Genomic DNA, 24,853 nt, shown 5'->3' with positions numbered 1-24,853 from the left:
ACGTTTGAGGATTGTAAAGTGTGTAAGGTGTGAGGAATACAGAACATTAGATGCATTATGTTCTACTGAGAAATGCCTAAAGATCCATTTTTAATATTAAAAACAAAATTGCAGGTACACAAAAGACTAAAGAAAGAAGTGATGTAGTCCACTCAAAAATTAAAAAAACCGAACTAACCTTGAAATGGATCATAAACCCTTCTCCAATAATAAGTTCTCGAGTAGTAATGCTACGTGCACTTCTATCTGGATCTTTTAACCATACCAGTGAACTTCCTTTGGACTGATAGCAGTACTGATCCTGAACCTAAATAAAAGACAAATTCCTCTCCTTTTAGAAATACCAGATGAACAGTATTATAACAGATTTAATGAGCATGCTAATCTTATTTGCAATTTAATAAATGCTAAAGGTTTTGCCATCTTGATGACTATTTCATTAATTTTTGCCTATTTCATTAATTAATAAATGCTATAGGATTTGATAATAATATAAATACTTATTTAAATAAATATTTTAGGCATAAAATTAAGGTTTATTGCAGATTTGTTTATATATATATATATATATATGAAACGTACTATTAACTCGGGGTTGGGATATGTTCATTTTTTTAAATTAACTGACTTAAACCCGAGAATTATAACACAATGACATTTATTTGAAAAAAACGCAACATGTTTCGTCAAGAATGACTTCTTCAGGCGATAAGAACATAGAAAAGATAATAAAAGACACTTAAATTAACATTGACACACTCCAAAGCTATACAATTACAAAGCCATAATATTCGACTGTAAATTACAGTTATTATGAGCTTGAACTACAGTCCGAGTTAATGTTCTATATATATATATATATATATATATATATATATATATATATATATATACAGGGTATTCGGGATAAATTTGACAGTTTCGTAAGGAAAAAGAAAATCTTCTTTGTATCTATTAAATTTAATGAATTGACAAAAAAACATTACAGGCAGAGTTAATTACAATACTATCAACAAGATTTACTCAAAATAACCACCATTAGCATCGATCACAGCTTCAATTCTGCTTCGGAACCTCGAACAAGCTGATGCTACAGTCTCCCTGGGAAGGGCCGCAAAAACTGTTTTAATTTTATCCATTAACTGGGCTTTTGTATTACTGGAAGTGCGATTGGTGTCTTTTTCAACTGCGCCCCATACAAAATAATCCATGGGGTTAAGGTCTGGGGAGTTTGAAGGCCAAACATTTGGACTGGTGAAGTCGTAGAAATTTTCAGACAACCATTTTTGACTTTTCCCAGAGGTGTGGCAAGGGGCCGAATCCTGCTGCCATACATACGGCCTACCATCGGCTACCCTTGTTATCCAGGGCTTGACTACAGTTAGCAACTCCACGAACAAAGCCCGAATTCCAATGCCAGGGTTCTTCAACACCTGTTCCTGCAGATTTGCGAGGAATTCTGCTGTACGAACGCAATCAGATCGTCTGCTAGGGATCTTTCTTCTTGCTACATCCTCGCAGTCACCATTGCAAGTCTCTAGTTCATGCCTGATTGTTTTTACTGTATTCAGGGAGCATTGGGCAGCAGTCGTAATATCCTTATTTTGATGGCGGGCACGAATCATCATGATACAAGTTATTCTCTTCCATGATTCAGGTGGGTTCCAGCTATCCATCCTTTCTGACATCTTGTATATGAATGAAGAAGGGTCCAAACTTTTAAATGAAGAGAAGTGTGTGTTAATACATGTAACTTACGGAAAAATATAATTAATTATAAATATGTCAAATTTATCCCGAACACCCTGTATATATATACAGGGATTGGTCAAAATAATGGAATCATTAAGATATTTAGGAACAGAATTTGTTTGTGTTGGCTACATTGAAAAACTTGTGTCCTGAAAATACTTTCAGGCGCAAACTTTGTTTGCTCACACTTGGATAAAGGATTAAACTAAATTTATTATAGTCTAACCAAGTGAAAAATAAACTTTCAACATCTTTCTCTAAATCCAGAGTAATTTAATAAAACAGGAAAATGGAAGATTTGTCTGACTTAGAAAGAGGACAAATCACTGATACATATTTAGCTGGTGCATCAGTAACAAAAACTGCTCCATTATTAGAGGTGTTGAGATTGACAGTTTCTAAGGTTATGTCAGCATACACAGATCATGCCAAGACATCATTGAAGATAATAAACAACACCGGGTTGTTTATTGAAGATAATAAACAACCCGGTGGTACAATACCGGGCAACAAGTTGCCCAGTGTTGTACCACCTTACCCTAGTCCTGAAAATACTTTCAGGCACAAACTTCGTTTGCTCACACTTGGATAAAGGATTAAACTAAATTTATTATAGTCTAACCAAGTGAAAAATAAACTTTCAACATCTTTCTCTAAATCCAGAGTAATTTAATAAAAAGGTGGCACACCGTTTGGAAACTCCTATAGGTAGAGATGACCTTGCTAATGCTTCTGCCTGGCTCCCACTGAAGAGACCTCAATAAAGGTCGAAACTAGTCTGGATAGTGGCCCTTCCCTTAATGCATAACATTATACATATCCGCAAGGAGATGTGTTTTGCATTATGGGAAATACTGAGATAAGAGTAATGTTAGCTTGCTCAACCTTTGCAACGAGTTGCCTGGTGTTGTACCACCTTACCCCAGTCTTGAAGATACTTTCAGGTGCAAACTTTGTTTGCTCACACTTGGATAAAGGATTAAACTAAATTTATTATAGTCTAACCAAGTGAAAAATAAACTTTCAACATCATTGAAGAGAAACAGAGGGCAAAAATCAAACATGACAGAAAGAGATCGTTGGGCATTGAGGAGGATTGTTTCAAAAAATTACTGAACTACTGCAGCATAGGTAACAGCAGAAATTAATATTCATCTTGCAGAACCTGTTTTCACAAAAACTGTCTGACGTGAATTCCTAAATCCAATATTCACTGTAGAGCTGCAATTGCTAAACCTCTGATTGCTGAAAAGAATGCTCAGATGCATAAATAATGATGTCACAACCATCAAACCTGGACATTAGAAAACTGGAAATGTATGATATGGTCAGATGCATTGACATTTATCACTGGTATATCATCCAAGTAAGATTACTGTTGAGGGAACAAACAGAGGTGGATGAATTGGAGGTCCTTAGGATACTGCAGAATATTAATGTAAATATGGCAATGGGATAAGATGGGATATCGGCTTGTGTTTTACAAGAAAGTGCAAAGGAATTGGCAATGCCTTTGACTAGGGCCTTTAATTTAAATCTTGGCTCTGGCAGAGTCCCAAGCAAGTGGAAAGAGAGCAAAATAATTCTTTTGCATAAAGGAGGCTATGAGACTGCAGTAGCAAATTATAGACCAATTAGTATCTCAGAAGCAGTGATAAAAGTACTGGAAAAACTGGTCAAAAGAGAATTTAAGAATGGGTGGATAGGAATATGATACTCTATGAAGGATAACAGGACATTGTGAAGGTAACTTTTTATAATAGAGTGACAGCTGACTTGGATAAAGGGAATGGCTACATGATGATTCTGCTGGATTTTGCAAAGGCATTTGACAGAATACCATATGACACTATGTTACACAAATTAAAACAAATGGAGGACGGATGTGACACTGGTTATGTGGATGGTGGCTGATGGACAGATACCAAAAAGTGGTATATGGAAGAGTAAAATCCAAGAGACTACAGGTGACTACAATATTAATGCACAGATGTTTAATTTGTATATAACCAACCAACAGATTGTAGGTTTAAATCCTGCCATGGGCATGGAGGTTTGCGATTGTCTTTAGGTGGGAGATGAATTTCATTGCTCAGAGTGAGACCATTGTCCTACTCATTGGAGGCCTGAAGGGGCTTGAAAAAGTTCCATGACTGGTTTCTAGAACAGGGTTTTTGGACTATGTAAAAATTAATAAAAAATTAGAAAAAGAATCGATAAAAAGGAGAAAAAAAAAAGCCTTAGCTCACCCACTGTACAAATGTACTACAGGGTAACTAATAACCTTTCGTGGGTGTGAACCACATATAAAATTTGCTTTTGATAGAGTACCTCATGATAAATTGATAGTCAAACTAGAGCAGATGGGGTTGGATATTAGATTAGTGCAATGGATTGGAGACTGGCTATCTGATGAGACATGGTTGGAAGAGGATGACATCCTGACAGGAATAGAGATGGAAGGGTATGATGTGTTTCGTGAGGATAGAAGGGGTAAAAAGGGAGGGGGAGTGCTATTGATGATAGAGAAAGAGTTATGTCCATACAAAGTAGAGATGCAAGAGGGAAATAGTGCCAGTGGTTTTGAGGCAGTATGGTGTGAGATAGAGGTGAATGGAATCAAATACTTGGTTGGATGTTGTTATAGACCAAGTAATGTGGATGGTGGTGATAATGAAATGTATAATCAAATTAGCCAAGCAAATAAGAAAAGGGTGATCATTATGGGCGATTTTTTAATTATGGCAATATAGAGTGGAATGATGAGATAGCAACTGGAAGTAAAGAAAATGAGTTTCTTGAGTTTTTGAGGGATAACTACCTCAGACAGTATATAAAAGAGGGCATGCGAGGATTGAAGGGTCTTGGATTTGGTCATCTCATCAGAGGATGTAATTGTAAATGACGTGTCAAATCATCCACCAATTGGTGAGAGTGACCATGAGGTGATTACCTGGGTGGTTACCAGCAATGTGAGGACCTCTGTGAAAAAAGGGTATATGTGGAACTACAGGTGGGGGTGATTATGAAGAACTCAGGAGACAGCATGTGGGTGTAGCATGGAATGAGGAGTTAGCTGGAAAAGAGATCAATGCAGCTTGGGGGATTTTCAAAAACTATTTAGTAGATGCAATGTTTAAATGTATTCCAAGGGTGAGAAGGTTAAATAAGGTAGGTGTGAGATGGATGAATAAAGAGATTAAGCATGTGATACAGAGAAAGAGGGCATTGTGGAGGCAGCATAAGAGAAGTGGAAATAACCAATTCCATGAGGTCTACAAAGACCAGTAGACCTCATGGAATTGGTTAGAACAGCAGTTAGCTAATGAAGCCAAAAAGAATCCTCAGGAGTTCTTTCGATATGTAGCCAGCAAAAGAAAGAATGATTATGGAAGGATGACATTGATAGGAGAAAATGGTATAAAGACAGCTGTTGCAGAATGTGTGGTGGAGACACTTAATGAACAATTCATAAAGGTCTTTCAATCTTGTGACTTTATGGAGAGATTGAGAGCAGTAGATGAATAATGGGGAGGAGAGACTGACTGTAAGTGAGCAACAGGTGTATGGGGAGTTGAGCAAACTCGATGTTCATAAGGCTGTGGGACTTGATAATATATCACCACGTATTCTGAAAGAATGTGAAAGGGAGTTGACACCTGCCTTGACATATTTTTTTAATACGAGTCTTGCACTTGGTCAAGTTCCTAAGGAGTGGAAGGAGGGCAAGATTGTGCCACTTCATAAAGGAGGTGATCGAACTGAAACATCAAACTATAGGCCTATCCGTGTGTCAGGTGTTGTGTTTAAGTTGTTGGAGAAGCTTGTGAGAACTAGGATCCAGAGTTGGGTTGAGAACAATGGTATTATCTTTGATGGACAGCATGAATTTGCTAAAGGAAGGTCATGTTTTAGTAATCTACTTACTTATTACAATGAAGTGACTGCTTCCTTGGACAGAGGAGAAGGATACATAGTAATATACTTAGATTTCGCAAAGGCTTTTGATAGAGTACCTCATGATAAATTGACAGTCAAACTAGAGCAGATGGGGTTGGATATTAGATTAGTGCATTGGATTGGAGACTGGCTATCTGATAGGTATCAACAAGTTGTGTATGGGAGGGGGGGGAGCGATATCCAGGAAAAGGAAAGTTACTAGTGGAGTGCCTCAGGGATCTGTTTTAGGACCATTAGTGTTTAACTTGTATATTAATGATATTGGTGAAGATTTGGATGGAGATATTCAGTTGTTTACAGATGATGCAAAGTTGGAACAAACCATGAAGAGTAGTGAAGATGTTGTGGCCTTACAAGAAGATTTCAATAAATTGAGTGATTGGGCACAGAAATGGGGATATGAGTTCAATGTTGCAAAACGTAAGGTTTCAAAATTTGGAAAACACAGATGGGATGCAGAATTTATGCTTGGTGAGGATATATTGTTGGAGGTGGAAGAAATAAGAGATCTGGGGGGTGATAGTGGATAAGGATCTGAAATTTAGGGGACAATTTAGCCAAAATTGTGAAGACAACACAAAGGCTTCTGGGAAATGCAGAGGACACTGACTTGTAGAAGTAGGAGATTCTTGTTCCATTGTATAAGGCTTTGATTAGGCCACACATGGACTATTGTGCCTAGATCACCTGGTTTTCAGAAGGATGAAGAGATGTTGGAAAGGGTCCGAAGGTGACTGACTAAGGTAGTTTCTGACTTCTGGAATGTCGAGTATGAGGAAAGATTGGGAAGATGTAATTTACAGAGTCTGGTGGACAGGAGGAAGAGGGGAGATATGATAGACTTACAAGTTGGTCAGGGGTTGTTATAGGATCAATGCTGGAGAGGTTCTACAGAAAATAGTGGGAGATCGGAGAGAACCAGAGGTCATCCCTGGAAACTGTATAAAGAAGGTGTGAGTAAGGGAATGAGAGGCAGGTTTTTTTGTGCAGAGTTGTAAGTGACTGGAATGCCTTGCCGGAGAGTGTGGTGTCTGCAAGGAGTTTGAATGTGTTCAAGGTGAGCTGAGCTGTATGGTGAGCTGTGTGTGTGATAAAAGAACCTCCCAGATGAGTCTTTGACTCCATGAGGTCTTGGGGTAATAATAATAATAATAATAATAAAAATCTGAAGGGAAATATTCAAGTTTTTTGCAAGGCAACATGGAAAGCTTGTAGGATGATTTAAATAGGCTATTGGTGTGAGCAAAATGGTAATGGGCATTACCATATATATGAAAGATGATGGATATCAGTTTAATGTGGAGAAATGTAAAGTTATGCATTTTGTGATAAACAGATTTCAAGCTGTGTATCATATTGATGGAACTGTACTCCAGGAAATAGATGAAGCTAGGGATTTGGGATGGGTAGATAGAGTTGAAGTTTAGAAGACATATTGCTAAGGTTGCCAAATAACTAATAAGATTACTTGGCTATTGAAGAACAAGCAGAGATAAGGAAGTTGTTATTCCTCTTTATAAGAGTTTGGCACATTCACTTCTGGATTATTGTGTTCAGGTATGGTCACCTAGGTTTGTTGGTGGGATAAGGAAGTAGTGAAGAGGATCTATAGGCAGGTGAATAAAATGGTGAGTGGTCTGTAGAGTGCTCTCTATGAAGATTGATCGAGAGTTTATGGGTTGAGGAAGTTGGTTGATCGGTAAAAAAAAAAAAAAAGAAGAAATAGATAGAAACATTTAAGTTACTGAAAGAGTTTATAGGATTGATGCAGAAGAAGTACTTCAGCACTTAACTAGAGGGGGACAGAACAAGGTCATCCCTGGAAGTTGAGTAACAGTGTAGTTACTAGGGATATGAATTATATATTTAGTTTAATCCTTTATCCAAGTGTACGCAAACAAAGTTTGCACCTGAAGTATCTTCAGGACTAGGGCAAATCATCACTTGCCTTATGGGAGATGCCTTAGTATCTCCTATAATGCAAAGCACATCTCCTTGCAGACATGTATACTATGCATTAAGGGAAGGCCACTACCCAGAAAAGATCCAAAAGGATGGCCTAGAATTAGATGGATAGACAAAATAAAAGAGGACCTGAAAACCAAATCACAACAAGTGACACCAAATGGGACAGAATTGTTTTGACTCTCCAGGGACAGACAGAAGTGGAAAGAGTTCATTCAGCCTCATCATCATCCACATAGATGATGGAAGAGAGAAGAAGACTACCCAGACAAGTCTCGACCTTTACTGAGGTCTCATCAGTGGGAGCCAGATCGAGAGGTGGTGATACCAAGGTGGAAGTAATGGAGAAGTCATATTTACCTATACGAGTTTTCAAAAGATTAAATTACTCTAATCCAGAGTAATTTAATAATAAGGTGCGACACCTTTTGGCATATTTACCTATACGAGTTGACAAAAGATTAAATTACTCAAATCCAGAATAATTTAATAATAAAGTGCGATACCTTTTGGCAACTCGTATACGTAAATATGATTTCTCCATTACTTCTACCTTGGTGTCACCACTTCTGGGTTTGGCTCACACTGATGAGACCTCAATAAAGGTCGAAACCGGTCTGGGTAGTGGTCCTTCCCTTAATGCATAGCATTATACATGTCCACAAGGAGATGTGCTTTGCATTATGGGAGATACCAAGGCAGGTGATGAGAACTTATACCATCTTTGCCTCAGTCTTGAAGATACTTCAGCCGCAAACTTTGTTTGCATACACTTGGATAAAGTATTAAACTAAATATATAATTTATAGTCTAACCAAGTGAAAAAACTTCCAACTAGGGATATGAGGACTTTATTTTTCACTTGGAAAGTGGTGAATGAATGGAATAGTTTGCCAGAGTCAGTTGTGAGCACAGTGTCTGTTAATGGGTTCAAGGAGTGGTATGATAGATATTCTGTCGATAGTTTGGGTCTCTCACGATGAGTCTTCAGAGTCTAAGGAGATGCCCATATAGTAATAATAATTATTAGAAGGGTCATATCCCATACCAGTTTGAATCCCATATTAAAGTGTGTGTATGGGGGGGGGGGTTCCAGTTTTATTTTTAACTACCACATTTATGAACAACTTTGAGCCCACAGTACATTAGCATCCCACGAGTCAAGAGATGAGTAGCTAGGAATCCTACTTTCCAGTCAAATGATTTTTTTTTCCTTTTCTTTTTCTTAAAATGCTACTTCAAGCATCTAATAAGCAAAGTGGTACTGTTAGTGTATTAATCAGTAGGAATACATTGCCAGAATCAAATGAATAGTCATTCAGAAGTATTAAAGTCAATACTAAGGATAATCATAACATAAGAATAATAACCATCATGTTGGAGGCTTAATGGATTTTTTACAACACTCCGAAAGGATTATAACAACAACTAATGTAACATTAACACAAATATCATACAATACTAAGCCCAACCACGTGGGTGACACTAAAGTCCTATCTTGGTGGAGCGCCCTCTAAGGGCGGTTGTAGATGGCCTGGAATGTAAGGTGGGACCTCTAGTGATGAGTGTTTCCCAAATCTTCGGAAGCTTAATGCAACCATATTTATTAAGATTTGTATTTATATTTAACTGTATTTATTATCATGATGTCCTCACAGCACTTAAGTCTCTATACACGAATCAACCAAATCTTAATAAATACGGTTGCATTAAGCTTCCGAAGATTTGGGAAACACTCATCACCAGAGGTCCCACCTTACATTCCAGGCCACCTACAACCTCCCTTAGAGGGCGCTCCACCTAGATAGGAGGACTTTAGTGTCACCCACGTGGTTGGGCTTAGTATTGTATGATATTTGCGTTAATGTTACATTAGTTGTTTTTGTAATCCCTGTAGATGTCCTGGTGACTAGGACGAAATATAGGAAGTATTAAATTCTGTTTTAATCCTTTCTGAGTGTTGTAAAAAATCCATTAAGCCTCCAACATGATGTCCTCACAGCACGTAAGCCTCTACACATGAATAATAACTATAATCAGTCCTTTGGCAAGCTGGAAGAAAGTAAGTAAGAATCACCCTATATTCCTTATACAGTTATAACTAACTGTATAAGGAATATAGGGTGATTCTAAATTATTGATGTGGTTTCCGTGGCCTATAATTTTTAAACCAAAAACAACAAAATAAAATTGCTTACAGAATATGAAAGTGTAACTCAAAAAATTTTTAAAAGAGGTATACCGTGAGTAGACATATCGATACAAAATGAATAACGGAAAAAACTCACGTTATTTATTTTTTATCAAAAAATTTTATTTGGCAAGGCTGTACTCGGCGCATTGATGTCTGGGAAATAATATGACATCTTACTTCAAAATGGTAACTGTTCAAGAGAAAGCAATGTGCGTACTTTGATTTTTTGAAACAAAGTCTGTTATCACAGCACAATGTCATTACAGAACTTAGTATGGAAAGCATCCATCTTCAGATAATGCTATCTGACATTGGTTAAGCAATTTCAAGAGACTGGTAGTGTTAATCCTCAAGCCATTCGAGTATTCGAAAGAGATAGTCCAAAGGTGAATATCTGGTGTGCTTTGTTATGTTCGGAAGTTTTGGGGCCCTTTTCTTTGTAGAAAAAACAGTGACAGTGGTGAAAGAAATATCTGGACATGCTACATTTGTATCTATTATCCCAGTTGGAAGATCATAAGCTAAATGTGGTGTTACAGCAGGATGGAGCACTGCCACATTGGACTCATTGTCTGAGAATTTGGTGACATGCAATTTCCTGGGCTGGGAGTGGTGGACTGATTAAATGGCCTCTGCGCTCACCTGATATTATGCAACATGATGTCTTCCTGTGGGGGATACATGAAGGACATTGTTTACCAGACCCCCTGTGTCTTCCCTCAATGAACTGAAAACCAGAATTTTGCTGCGACAGAAACAGTTACACCGCAAATGATGGAGAACACTTAGAGGAAAATTGATTAGCATTTAGACATTTTAAGTGCCACGAAAGGCGTGCATGTTGAAATTGTTTAGCATTCTGCAGTATTGATTCTATGGGTAATAAAACTTTTGAGTTACACTTTCATATTCTGTAAGCAGTTTTATTTTGTTGTTTCCGATTTGAAAATTTTTTTGGGACCATGGAAATCCTGACAATAATTTAGAATCACCCTGTATATCTGGTTCCCCTAAATTTTAAGGGAAAAATGAATAAATACTGTAGAAGGTCCACAGGTGATGATTAATTAAAACAACAACAGAAAAATAGAGAAATAATTATTATTATTATCCAGGTTCCGTGAAGTCATGGAACTCATCATGGATATAAACAAAATAATATATATATATATATATATATATATATATATATTAAAAAAAAACCCCAAAAAATCCAGATAGACTATAAAATTGAGAACAAAGGAAAGGAAATCTTCTGAAGTGTCATATAATTGCTGAAATACTTTTATTAAAAACTGTATTAAAAATTTTCTAAATGAAAAGGACAGATGGAATATGACAATGACATATGAGTTAGTCAAGTTCTCTGTAGTAATGGATAATATGTTAAGGAAAGTTATCATAAGGGAGGAGGAGGAAGAAGAAGATATCTTTATATATATCTCAAAATATCTTCTTCATCATTACTTATCAGATATCAGATAAGTAATGATGTGATTAGCACAGCAGCAAGATGTGGATCATTTACAAAGGAGTGGCAACTGAGTGGAATGCTTTCCAGTGAGAGAAAGAGAGGTGAGAACAATAAATAAAATGTATTTTAATGAAACAAGTGTTGGAAGCATTGGAAAATTAAGTATCCCCTTACAGTCATTTATGTAATTTCATGGAGATTTTGTGGTAATACTACTACTAATAGTTAACCATATAAATAACTTTACCTCACTGTATGGATGAAACCACCAATTCTGTGTGTTTGCTCCTGAGGAATCAAAATCTTCAAGTAACTGATGTGAATTGATTTGTGAACCACCAATATACACATCATCAAGAGTCCAGGCAGGAATCACCAACTGTTGATAGTCTGCATTTTGTTTACTTTGAATTTCTGTAGCTTGCCACCACCGTAAATTAGTACTCGATGTTCGAGCTGCACTGGGTAATAAAATATAATCCGTATGGGGTTGAGAATAAAGAGAGTAATCCATCTCGTGAAGTAATTGCCATGTAATTCCTGCAATATACTTTTTATTAAATATTAAAATAAACAACACAAAGAATGCTAATTCTGAAATTTTAACTATACTTTCTAATACACTTTTCTTATATCATTTGGAATGAAGAACTGCTCTTTGCATTTGCATATGTCTCATGTAAAAAGAATATCCCAAAAGAATCAGTTTTCATTTTTTGATCTTACAAAGTATCTGAAGTATGTCCATATAATACAGGTTCACCATTTTGTTTCAAAATTCAAGCATGTGGCATTTTTTAGAATTTATAAACTTTCCAGGCATTAATTCATGACTGTTTATATAATTATGGTGTTTCAGGTCTCAATTTAAACTCAAAGAGTGTTTGCAGAAAATATGTGATGGAAAGAAGATAAAAAAACACTTGTGAATTAATATATAAATCTTTCTAGCTTTCAGCATTAACTGCTTGAACATATTAAAACAACGATATGAGTACTTTTAAAAATACTACTCGTAAAAATACTACTAGTATTTTTCGTATTTTATTTATTTTTTACATAGTCCAGAAATCCTGCTTTGGAGACTAAACACGGAACTCTCTGAAAACAAATCAGGTCTCAAATAAGCAGGGTCTCACACCAGGCAATGAATTAATTTCCCATCTAAAGACAATCACAAACATTCATGCCCATGGTAGGATTCAAACTGACAGCCTGATAGTTGGAGAGTAGGTACATTAAATCACTTGGCCAATCAGGCAAGCAAACAAAATTCTGCAAAAGAAAAAGGAACTAAACTGAAGAAAATGATCACCAAATGGTGATTTCGAAAGCATAACTATCAAAAACAATATAAAACTAAATTATGAAAAAGCTGAGCTGGAGCCTACATTCTTATTTTTAATTCCTTCAGAGAATAATGGCAGTGCCAAAACAAACCTTAACATGTAAAGATATGGAAGTCATTTTGCCTCTTTACAAGGCCTTGATAAGACCTCACTTGGACTATTGTGTGCAGTTCTAGTCTCTTGGTTTCTGTGGTGATTCTAATACAGTGGAGGGAGTGTAAAGGAGAGTGTCAAAAATGATATCAGGATTGTGGAATACTGATTATGAAGACAGACTGAGAATTTGTAGGCTGCAGACACTAGCCAACAGGAGTGATTATGATGGAGACTTACAAACTTTTAAAAGGGTTATACAGAATTTCAGTAGATGGACTTTTTCATTTTATAGAGGGTGTGGAAAGGATGCGAGGGCATTCATGGAAGTTGAGAATGAATGCTGTCAAGAAGGGGATTAGGACTAAATTTTTCTCTCATAGAGTAATACACAACTGAAATAGATAGCCTTGATATTGTGTGTGCAAGTAGCATGAATGAATCAAGAACAATTATGAAAGCTGGTGCGAATAGTATGGCCTCCCTCGATGAGTTCCAGGCTCCCTGGAGGTTTCTCTTAATAATAATAATAAATAAAAAAATGAGTAAAATGCATAAGACAATTTTTCAATAAAAACTTAAATAGCAATTATTATTATTATTATCATTATTATCTCAAGACCCTAATGGAATCAAAGACTCATCTACGCAGTCCTTTTGTCATCATACCATGCCTTAAACACACTCAATTCTCTGCAGACACCACACTCTCAGGCAAGGCATTCCAGTCATTCACAACTCTGCATGCAAAAAAACTGCCTCTCACTCCCCTGCTCACATCCTCCTTATACAGCTTCCAGGGATGACCTCTGGTTCTCCCCTGATCTCTCACCATTTTCTGTAAAACCTCTCCAACATTGATCCTATAACAACCCCTTACTAACTTGTAGGTCTCTATCATATCATCCCTCTTCCTCCTATCCACTGTAAACTCTGTAAACTGCATCTTCTCAACTTTTTCTGTTATTCGACATTCCAGAGATCCGAAACTACCTTAAAATATAAAAATCTTAACAACAGACAATAGTAAAAAATGTAAATTTCATTAAATAACTAAGCTTATTTGCATACTAGATAAATGTGTAAAAAATTGTTGACACATCACTATTAATAATACCCCCCCCCCCCAAAGCATTGATGATATATGCAGTCTTCAGGCTGTGAATGCCTCGAAAGAGAGAGAGACACTAAGTTTTGCAGAATGAATCTGAAATATTACACCGGTGCTATAACAAAACAGAAAGAAAACTCTGGGGGACCTTTGAATACAAATGCACAATCAAGGATATACTAGCATGCAAAATAATAAATGCATAATTTAAATCATTGGAATCTTATATAATTCCATATTACAGGTCATCACCAATTTTTGACTGTTTGTTTGTTTGTCTATTAGTTCCTTCTCTTACAGTCTTATGCAATTAATGTGAAAAAGCTAGTAGTGTTTCTGAATAAACTAGTTACTTCTGTACTTCTCTATTGTCTAACTTATCAACTGTTGTGTGTGTATACAGAAATTTTGAAAAATGTATGGTCCTATTCATATCTCCAAAGATACCTGTTCATATGTTGATGAAGAACTGCTGCTGATGTCTTGACTGAATAACTGCATGTAGATTATGATTGACTGACATGTAATTGTGATAAAAAACAAAAATTCCATCTCAAGTCAACGTTGTCTCACCTGTGAAAAGAACATAAGAGAGAAATAATTGTTGCTCCCATGTACACTGTCTTAGAAACTGCTGACAAAATACCAATTGAAGATGATAACCATATGAATAAAAGTGCTTAAATCACTTTGAAATGGGAAGTTTTAAAGTAAATTTTTGTGCAGGACTCACTATGTAACTGTATGGGAGCAATATTTCATGTGCCAATACATAGATTTAATGCAGCAGATCCTCAGTTTCTAGTATTCTCATGATCTTTGTCCCCTCCTTCATTTTGTGGTGTAAAAACAGCGCCATGCTCACAAAGATAGATGGTTGAATGTTCAAGAGTATAGAATTTGATGACCACATCAATTTGATTTGCATTTCCATTGCCAAATTTAATTCCCATAAGAAAAGTGCATATCAGCCAATTTAGTCATGTAAATTCATCTTCCATTACAAAACACTACTGTCAGCATTCATGATGCAACTACAAAAGGCTGTATCTTGAAAAAGCCAAGATTTGGCATACATGTTTATTGGGACCTTTTTGTCACTTTTAAGGTATAGAATATGCTTTTAAAGTTTATGAGAGAGATGTGAAAATGAGTGGGAAAAATTGTTCCACTTCATGAAAGGGGGGGGGGGTATAAGGAAACAAATTATAGGCAATTTTGTGTGTTGGAGTTGTTTATTAAATTGTTAGAGAAGTTGGTGAGAACTAGGATTAAGAAATGGGTTGATAATAGCAGTATTCTTTATGATTGTCAGCATGGGTTTGCTAAGTAGAGGTCATGCTTCAGCAATTTGCTTACATATTACAAGTGGCAAATTTACTGGAAAAAGGAAATGCATATACAGTGGTGTACTCAGGGCCGGTCCGAGAGTATCTGATGCCCCTAGGCAAAGAAAATTTAGGCACCCCTATACATTGTCTCTCTCTCTCTATATACAGGGTGTTCGGGATAAATTTGACAGTTTCGTAAGGAAAAAGAAAATCTTCTTTGTATCTATTAAATTTAATGAATTGACAAAAAAACATTACAGGCAGAGTTAATTACAATACTATCAACAAGATTTACTCAAAATAACCACCATTAGCATCGATCACAGCTTCAATTCTGCTTCGGAACCTCGAACAAGCTGATGCTACAGTCTCCCTGGGAAGGGCCGCAAAAACTGTTTTAATTTTATCCATTAACTGGGCTTTTGTATTACTGGAAGTGCGATTGGTGTCTTTTTCAACTGCGCCCCATACAAAATAATCCATGGGGTTAAGGTCTGGGGAGTTTGGAGGCCAAACATTTGGACTGGTGAAGTCGTAGAAATTTTCAGACAACCATTTTTGACTTTTCCCAGAGGTGTGGCAAGGGGCCGAATCCTGCTGCCATACATACGGCCTACCATTGGCTACCCTTGTTATCCAGGGCTTGACTACAGTTAGCAACTCCACGAACAAAGCCCGAATTCCAATGCCAGGGTTCTTCAACACCTGTTCCTGCAGATTTGCGAGGAATTCTGCTGTACGAACGCAATCAGATCGTCTGCTAGGGATCTTTCTTCTTGCTACATCCTCGTAGTCACCATTGCAAGTCTCTAGTTCATGCCTGATTGTTTTTACTGTATTCAGGGAGCATTGGGCAGCAGTCGTAATATCCTTATTTTGATGGCGGACACGAATCATCATGATACAAGTTATTCTCTTCCATGATTCAGGTGGGTTCCAGCTATCCATCCTTTCTGACATCTTGTATATGAATGAAGAAGGGTCCAAACTTTTAAATGAAGAGAAGTGTGTGTTAATACATGTAACTTACGGAAAAATATAATTAATTATAAATATGTCAAATTTATCCCGAACACCCTGTACATATTTTGTCATACTCACACAAACATAAGCCCTGAAGTCTTAGCGCCCCTAGGTGATTGCCTAGGTTCGCCTAATGATAAAACCGGCCCTGGGCGTACTTGGTTTTTTCAAAAGCCTCTAATAGACTGCCACATCACAAGCTGGTAGTTAAATTGAAAGAGATGGGATTAGATAATAGATTAGTGAGCTGAAGAGCTGACTAGCTGTCAGATAGCCATCAGCAGCTTGTGTATGGAGGAGTGGTATCCCAAAAGAGGAAGGTCACATAATAATAATCTCTCCTCATATCTGACATTCCATAGACCTGACACTCATTTAGTAAATTGTCTATGGACCTTGAATCAAACATCCTTGAATCAAACTCAGTTCTTTTCCAATTGAAGAGTGCAATATATTATTATTCTTCCAATTGTCCTATGGAGGTGTTTGAGATTGAGGGAATGTAACTTGCACAGCCTTGTAAGTTGAAGAAGGAGAGGGAGACATGCTTGAGACATATAAATTGGAAATGGACTGTTACCAGATTAATGTGGAAGGATTTTTTCATAGCCTAGAGGGAGACAAGGAAAGAACAACAGGCCATCCCTGGAAGCTGTATACGAAGGCCGTGAGCAGGGAAATGAGAAGCAGGTTATGGAGAATGATTGGTGAGTGGAATGCACTGCTTGAGAGTGTAATGGGTGTGGAAACTGTGGACAGGTTTAAGGCATAGTTCAATGATCTTTTTGCATAAGAGAGAGAGCAAGAGAGAGAGAATATGGCCTCCCATGATGAGTCGTTTGACTTTATGGAGGTCAGATGTTAATAATAATAATTATAATATTCTAAGTCAGCAGTATTACACAAAGTCGGTTCAAGGTTATATTTCCATGACATGCAGGTATGCAATGATTATATCATCACACTGTGTGACATATGTATGTGCAGCACTTATTGCCATGATCACACTACTAGGCAGGCTAAGAGGTGACTTTGGCCTGTGGAATCACCAACAAACAAAAATCATATATCATGAATCTTACTTTATATATCATATATAAAGTAAAGAAAATCATATATCATGAACCTCCTTGAAAAGAGCAAGAAGATTACACTACACATCAGCAAAATTCAGAATTAACATTTTTTCCATGAATGGTGAATTGTATTTTGCAGTGATGCTAAGAGATTAATAGAAATGCTGGAGAGAAAACATGATCCTTTTATGATAGAATGATCCTTTTATGTTTATGAAAGAAAATGAATGAATGTTTGTTTATACATGAAACAAAGCTAAGTATGGAGGACATGTGTTTACACATTTTAAATAAATATCCATCTATTCCAGCAGCATATGATACCCACATGAATAAATCCTACAGAAATAAGTCTTTGCTTTTTAAATACATTATCTACAATGAATACAGCTAGAAATTGGTGGCCAATGCTGACAAATATATTCTTTGATAAGACCAACTGTTTTAACTTATTAGATATTTTTGATCAAAATATTTTATCAAAAATAAAAATAAATAAATAAATATATTTATTTATATATTTGTAACATTGGGCTCACTACTACCTCTTCAGTGGATGAACAGACTCAGGTATATGAGGAAGATGTACTAGAGTTGTTGCACAAACTGAATAAGAATTTTGCAATAGGGACTATGGAATATCAGCATAGATGCTAAAATACTTTGTTCCTTTGACCAGGTTATATAATTTAAGCCTCAGAACAGGAAAGATTCCCCAGACGTGGACAGAATGTATGATAATCCCATTTGACCTATAACCATTGACCTATCAGTATCTCCAGAGTGGTGGTCGCAATTTTCTAAAAGTTGGTAAGGGCTTGTATAAAAAAATGGGTTGAAAGAGAAGCAATACTTTACAATGAACAGTACAGTAAAGAATGGTCATGTTTGAGTAACTTGCTTGCATTTTATAATAATCTTCCCATTGAGTTAGACAACAGGAATGGATATACCATGATATTTTTGGATTTTGCTAAGGCTTTGGACAAAATACAGCATGGAAGTCTGTTGCATAAATTAGAGAATATGGGATCTAATTATAAAATATTAGAATGGATAAGAGGATGGCTGACTGACAGATATAAAAAAAATACAGTGTGTGTACCATCCACCAGGGGACATGGATCTGCAAGATTCACACCTTGTAGTGTGCAAATGGTGTCCAATGGATTAATACTTGGTCCACTGTCATTTAATCTATATATTAACAACATTTAGAAGGATTTGACAGGACATATATGGCTATTTGCTGATGATACAAAGAGAGGCAGAGTAATGAGGAATGCAACTGATATGCATTACTTGCAGACAGTGGTTAAACTCTAAACGAATAAGTTCTGGGGCCGTATAGAAAATAACCAATTGTATTTACCTTTGAATGCTATTCAGGGAAGCTCCAAACCTCCCCGTCCCTTTCAGCATGCGTTCGTTGAATTATCAATTTGATCACTGAATACCTCAACAATGTCTTCTGCAGCAGTTACCATTCTACCACTTTCATCCATTAATATCATCTTGCCAGGATCATTCTTCTTTCTAGTTGCCACATATCTAAAAACTCTCTAAGGTTTTTCTTGGCCTAATTTGCCAATTTCTGCTCATACTCTACTTTTGTTTTCCTTACTAACTGAGTCACTCTCCTGGCTTGTTCTTTATATTGTTCATGTAACTGATTATTACCATTATTCATCTTGTACTTCCTCCAAAGTACCTTCTTTTTTCAGATTTCATACTTAAGCTCCACATTCATCCATTTTACACCAACCTACTTTATTTAGCTTTTTGGCCTTTAGAATACACTCACACATTGATGCTGTTATGTATTTCTTTGTCAGTTCCCATGCAGCATTTTTATCCTTACTACTCAACTCTTGTTTCCATGTTTTAGCTCCAAGCTGTCTTCTAAGCTTGTCATAATCACCAGCATTACAATTCCACATATATCCTTTCCTCACAAAAGTCTGCACATGACTAGCCATAACACAAGTGATCACTTCATGATCACTTTCACCAACTGGAGGAAAGTGTGAAACCCCATTCACAATTACGTTCTTTGATGAAATGATCAGATCTAGAACTCTTGATCCTCACGTGCCCTCCTTCTCATGCTGCCTGAGATAGTGATTTCTCAAGAACTTGAGAACTTCATTTTCTTTATTAATTAAATTAAGGGGATATTAGATCCCACATTGTTTTATAACCGAATAAGAAACTCAAAGATTGGAATCAGAGAGTTTCATGCCGAATATAGTATAAAAAACTATAGTAGCACATTTTCTTTATTCCCAAATGCTACCTCTTTATTCCAATCTATACCACCATAATTGAAATCACCCATAATAATTACCTTTCCTTTGTTCACTAATCCAATTTGTTTATACATTTCTTCATCACCATCCTCCACATTACCAGGCCTATAGCAACATCCAACTAAATATGTCTTACTCTCAACCTCCATGTTACATGACACTGAGGCAATGGATGTGGATGTTAAGTCAACAGCTTCTCTATATGAGTATCCTAGTCATGCAGCTATTTCACATGCAAATTATGATTGATTATGCTTGGATGAAGGACTAAAACAAGAATACAATTTCTTGTCTAGTGTAATTTACTCTGTAATCAAGCAAAAAAAAAAACCTCTACAATTAATCTGCAAAGTTAAATTCCTTGAATATGCTAATTTTATCAGCAAGGATGAGAGAATAAACCCTCATTTTAATTTTCTCTGCATTAATGATTAAAGGCAAACTCAAATAAATTTCCAATATGACCAGTAATATTAGGGTTGATGCTACTTAACTTAACTACACTGAAATTTAACACTTGTAATTTATCTCTTGTGGATAGGTGTTTCCTAAAATGTTTCAGGAAATGAAAAAACATTTTTGATATAATTTTTGAAAGTAAAATTATGAACAGCATATGAAAATATATTGCATATAATTGAAAATATATATTCAATAATGGAAAAGTACGGGAAGTGAGCGATGATGAGTAGAATCTATTCGTTATCAATTATTTCCTCATTATCTACTGATGCATTATTTTATCTACTCATCATCAAATTTTGATATCTGACATTTTCATATGTAAAATTCTGTATTTATCTCTATTTACTTATTTAATTTATTTTATTTTTATATAATCTAAATTTTTTTCTTTAAAGCAACAATACTATACTACATAAGTATATATATAATACATAAACTACAGCAATATCTTACATATTGCATTAGTTTTAAGTAATATAATGGCAAACCGTTTTTCAGTGTATGTTCAGGAGACTGGGAGAAAAAAACACACATGCAACTCTTTTTTATAATCCAAAAGTGCCAGTTTTAAATTTTAGACAAAATGGAACCGAAATGTAACATTGCTTCCACAGTAATATCAACAGATTTGTTAAAATTAATCTTACCTCCATTTACAGAATACTGCAAAAAAATGCTCTGGTTGCGATCATTGGCTGAAATGCAGGCAAGATTATCACCTTTTCCTCCTAACTGAGCTGTGTATTGTATGAATCTGCGGATTTTCAAAGATATATATATATATACATACACACACAGTATATATATCAAATTGCATTAATGACATGACATAATTGCTTTTTGATGGAACTAACATCTATGTAATTTTACTCTATGCTAATAAGTGCAGAAATACCTTGTTATACAGCCTTAATATTTATGTTATTTATGTTAATACAGTCTTAATATTTTGTATGTTAGTACTGGCCTGGTGCAGACAGTAGCTCCTCTCTCTCTCTCTCTCTGACTAACAGGCTGTGGGTTCAATGCTCACTGTCATATGGATCCTTGGGAATGTTTTTTGGTGGTAGATGATTTTCATCACCTAATGTGAAACAACTATCCTGCTTATTTGGAGGCCTGAAGTGGCTAGAGAATTCTATGCTTATGGGCTCAGAGTCAACCCTCAAATCATCCATCGTACTAAAACACAATATGTTTATAATCATTCATGGGTGGGACTGTAATAAAAAAAAATCTGCTTGCATGGAGGGTGGTTGAACCATGGAATGCATTGCCTGATAGAGTGATGAGAGCAAGAATGGTCAATGAGGTAAAATGAGATCCTCCTGTGGGGCCATAACATCTCCTCTACTTCTCATCATCAGCATATTTCCAGTTAAGCCAGTCCTAGTATCATTAACATACAAGCTAAACAATAATGTATGTTATCTAATCTCATCTGTTTCAATTTAGTTACCAGCTTTTCATGCGGCAATCTATCACATGGCTTTGAAAAATCCAAGTACACCCATTGTATATGCATTTCCTTTAACCAATGAATTTGCCACCTTTTTGCAATAGGTAAGCAAATTGATGAAGCATGACATCTACTTAACAAACCCAAGCTGGCCATCATAAAGAATACTGCTATTATCAACCAATTTCTTAATCCTAGTTCTCACCAACCTCTTTAATACCTTAACAGCAATTCCAGACACAGATCGACCTATAAGTTTTCCCTCAGTTCATTATTCCCCCCTCCCCTTGTGAACTGGAACAATTTTTCCCCACTTTCCATTCCTTTGGGACTAACCCTGTTGTAAGACTTATGATAAACACATATCAATGGTGTCAATAATTCCCCTAGTGCAGTATTTCTCAAAGTGTGGAGTACGCGAAAGGTCGTTAGGGAGTACGTGGAAATTTTCGGCTATGCATAATTAAAGGAGTCATTATATTTTTCAACAAACAGTGCAATTAGAGACAACCCGGATAAAATAGCACTAAATAATGAATCACATCCCCTCTCCAACAGAAAATTATTTATAGACAAGCAAAACCATATGTTGCCGGTGGAACATATGGTTTTGCTTGACACCACTCCCCTCGTTAACGTGTTAAAACTAAGAAATATATATAGTGAATGTGTTTCAGATATTATGGAATTCGGTTGAAGGGAATTAGCATTTCAACTCAACTGTTGAAATGTTAATTTCTCTTTGGTTCGCACGATCTTTTGTTAATACCGCACCAATCATATACAGTTCTTCGCTACTCTACTTATCTCAAGTCTTGTAAATTACTGGTAATTTTTGCTTGAAATAATGGGAAAGAAGATGACGCTATTTTGTTAGATGATTTTGACAATGCACACAAAGAAACTGTTTTCGATGCCAAAAGTAATGATAGTGAGTAGGAGCTTCTTGGTAAGTCACACCATTTTCAGTTTTTTTCTGAAAACTTTAGTTTCCGAAAATTCCTGCACGTATCTCGCAACACAATTTTTTAGCTTTAATTTTGGGAAAAAAGAGTTATATTCGAGTAAATACGGTATTTTTTTTTTTAGCTTTCAAATTCTTATGTATGGATCATTGGTTAAAGATTGGATTTATAAAACCCCCAAAAGAGAGCAATTTGCTTACTTGTATTTGCTATTGCTCTCTTTTTGGGGGTTTTATAAATCCAATCTTTAACCAATGATCCATACATAAGAATTTGAAAGCTAAAAAAAAATACCGTATTTACTCGAATATAACTCTAACTTAAGTAAAGGGAGAACTAAAATGAAAAGCCAAACGGCTTTTCATCTTAGTTATAATAACTCTAACTTGTTTAACAACAAGAAAACATTGATATTGCATCTGGATCAAATGAAATTGATGAGCCGACATCTCTAGAGAACCAAAATTTTACAAATAAATCATATTTTTTGTTTACATGAACATATAAATTCAAATAAAATAGATATTTCATTTTAATTACCGTATTTTCCGGTGTATAAGACGCACCCAAGAAATTTAATACAATTTTCTGGAAAAAACGTAAAACCTAACACAAAATATCTCAACACGTCAACTCAATACTGATAAACATCGGTAACTGATTACTCAGATAAGATATTATGAAACTTGAATAGGGACTCCTCGTTCTTAGCCAATAATGTGCTAGAAGTCACATGAAGGTTACGCATTAATTTGATTGCACCATTAACCGCTTACAAAGATCTTGGAACATAAAAGGAAGTACGTATGACTTTGAAAAGAAGAAACAATCTTTACCTTCATTATATAAGATGCACCCCATTTTTAAGATAAAAAAGTGCGTCTTATACACAGGAAAATATGGTAATATTTTAAATTAATTTATTAATTTTAATTAATTTTTAATTAATTAATTTATTTTAATTAATTAATTAGGGGTACTTGGTAATAATGAAAATTTAAGAAGGGGTATGCGGATATCGGAAGTTTGAGAAACACTGCCCTAGTGCATTCCTTCAAGACTTGAGACAATATATTGTCAAGTCTTAGTGTCTTATTAACATCAAGTTACTTAATTCCTCATATACTTCCTTCTCATTTGTCATCAGTCCCTCCTCCATCATTTTCTCAACACTTGAGCTTCTCATGATGAAATACACTGATAAATTGCTCATCGAATACTTCAATTATATCTTCTACATCACTTACCAATATTTCAGTGTCATCAATTAGCATCATCATTCCATAATCATTTTTTCTTTTACTTGCCACATATCAAAATAAATCACTAGGATTTTCCTTAGCTTAATTAACTAATTTCTTCTCATACTGCACTTTTGCTATGTTTACCAATCAAGTCACCTTCATGGCCCCTGCTCTTTGTACTCTTCATGCAACTGATATAAGCAATTTTCATCTTGTGTTGCCTCCACAGTTTCTTCTTCCAGAATTCATGCTTGATCTCTTCATTTATCCATTTTACACATACCTTATTTAGCCTTTTCAAGACTGTTTCAAGCCACCAATAAACGGGGTGGTGGTGGCCTCACACCAGGCAATGAAATTCATCTTGCACCTAAAGAGACGATCACAAACAACCATGCCCATGGTGCGATTTTAACCTGCAGCCTGTTGGTTTAAGAGTGGATACACTAACCACTAGGCCAATCACGTTGGAAACTAACATGCTAAACTGATACCATAGATCCATTAATGTGAAAAATGGATTGTCCAGAAAATAATGCTCTCACTAATGATGAGTGCAATCACACATATGATATTTTCTTGTCAAATAATTACAATCCCCTCCTACCAGATAACTGAATATTAATCGATGTTATATACTTCTTCCCTTCTTCCAGATACAAACAAGAAGTCCATTACAATCCTGTATATATTTGATGATCCTCTGAAAAGGAGACTAAAGTGCCAAAATTGACAATCTCATTACAAGATTTTAACCTGCAGCCTGTTGGTTTAAGAGTGGATACACTAACCACTAGGCCAATCACGTTGGAAACTAACATGCTAAACTGATACCATAGATCCATTAATGTGAAAAATGGCTTGTCCAGAAAATAATGCTCTCACTAATGATGAGTGCAATTACACACATATGATATTTTCTTGTCAAATAATTACAATCCCCTCCTACCAGATAACTGAATATTAATCGATGTTATATACTTCTTCCCTTCTTCCAGATACAAACAAGAAGTCCATTACAATCCTGTATATATTTGATGATCCTCTGAAAAGGAGACTAAAGTGCCAAAATTGACAATCTCA

The 24,853-nt window shown here is 35.8% G+C and overlaps 1 protein-coding gene across 1 annotated transcript in view; it reads right to left on the bottom strand.

Moving 5' to 3' along the window:
- The window catches only part of LOC150108407 (reelin-like), a 920,570-nt gene that overhangs the window by 88,273 nt on the left and 807,444 nt on the right, over positions 1 to 24,853 (bottom strand). The window contains exons 53-55 of the mRNA XM_090390755.1: positions 20,750 to 20,856; positions 11,593 to 11,885; positions 179 to 307 (exon numbers count right to left, since the gene is read on the bottom strand). Of these exons, the coding sequence (XP_090246881.1) occupies positions 179 to 307; positions 11,593 to 11,885; positions 20,750 to 20,856 (529 nt within the window). The remainder of the gene's footprint in view (positions 1 to 178; positions 308 to 11,592; positions 11,886 to 20,749; positions 20,857 to 24,853) is intronic.

The sequence above is a fragment of the Typopeltis vanoorti genome, chromosome 3, assembly GCF_054136105.1.
Source record: "Typopeltis vanoorti isolate ZY-2024b chromosome 3, IOZ_Tvanoo_1.0, whole genome shotgun sequence".
NCBI classification, from domain to species: Eukaryota; Metazoa; Arthropoda; class Arachnida; order Uropygi; family Thelyphonidae; genus Typopeltis; species Typopeltis vanoorti.
This window is presented reverse-complemented; position numbering and strand designations above follow the sequence as displayed.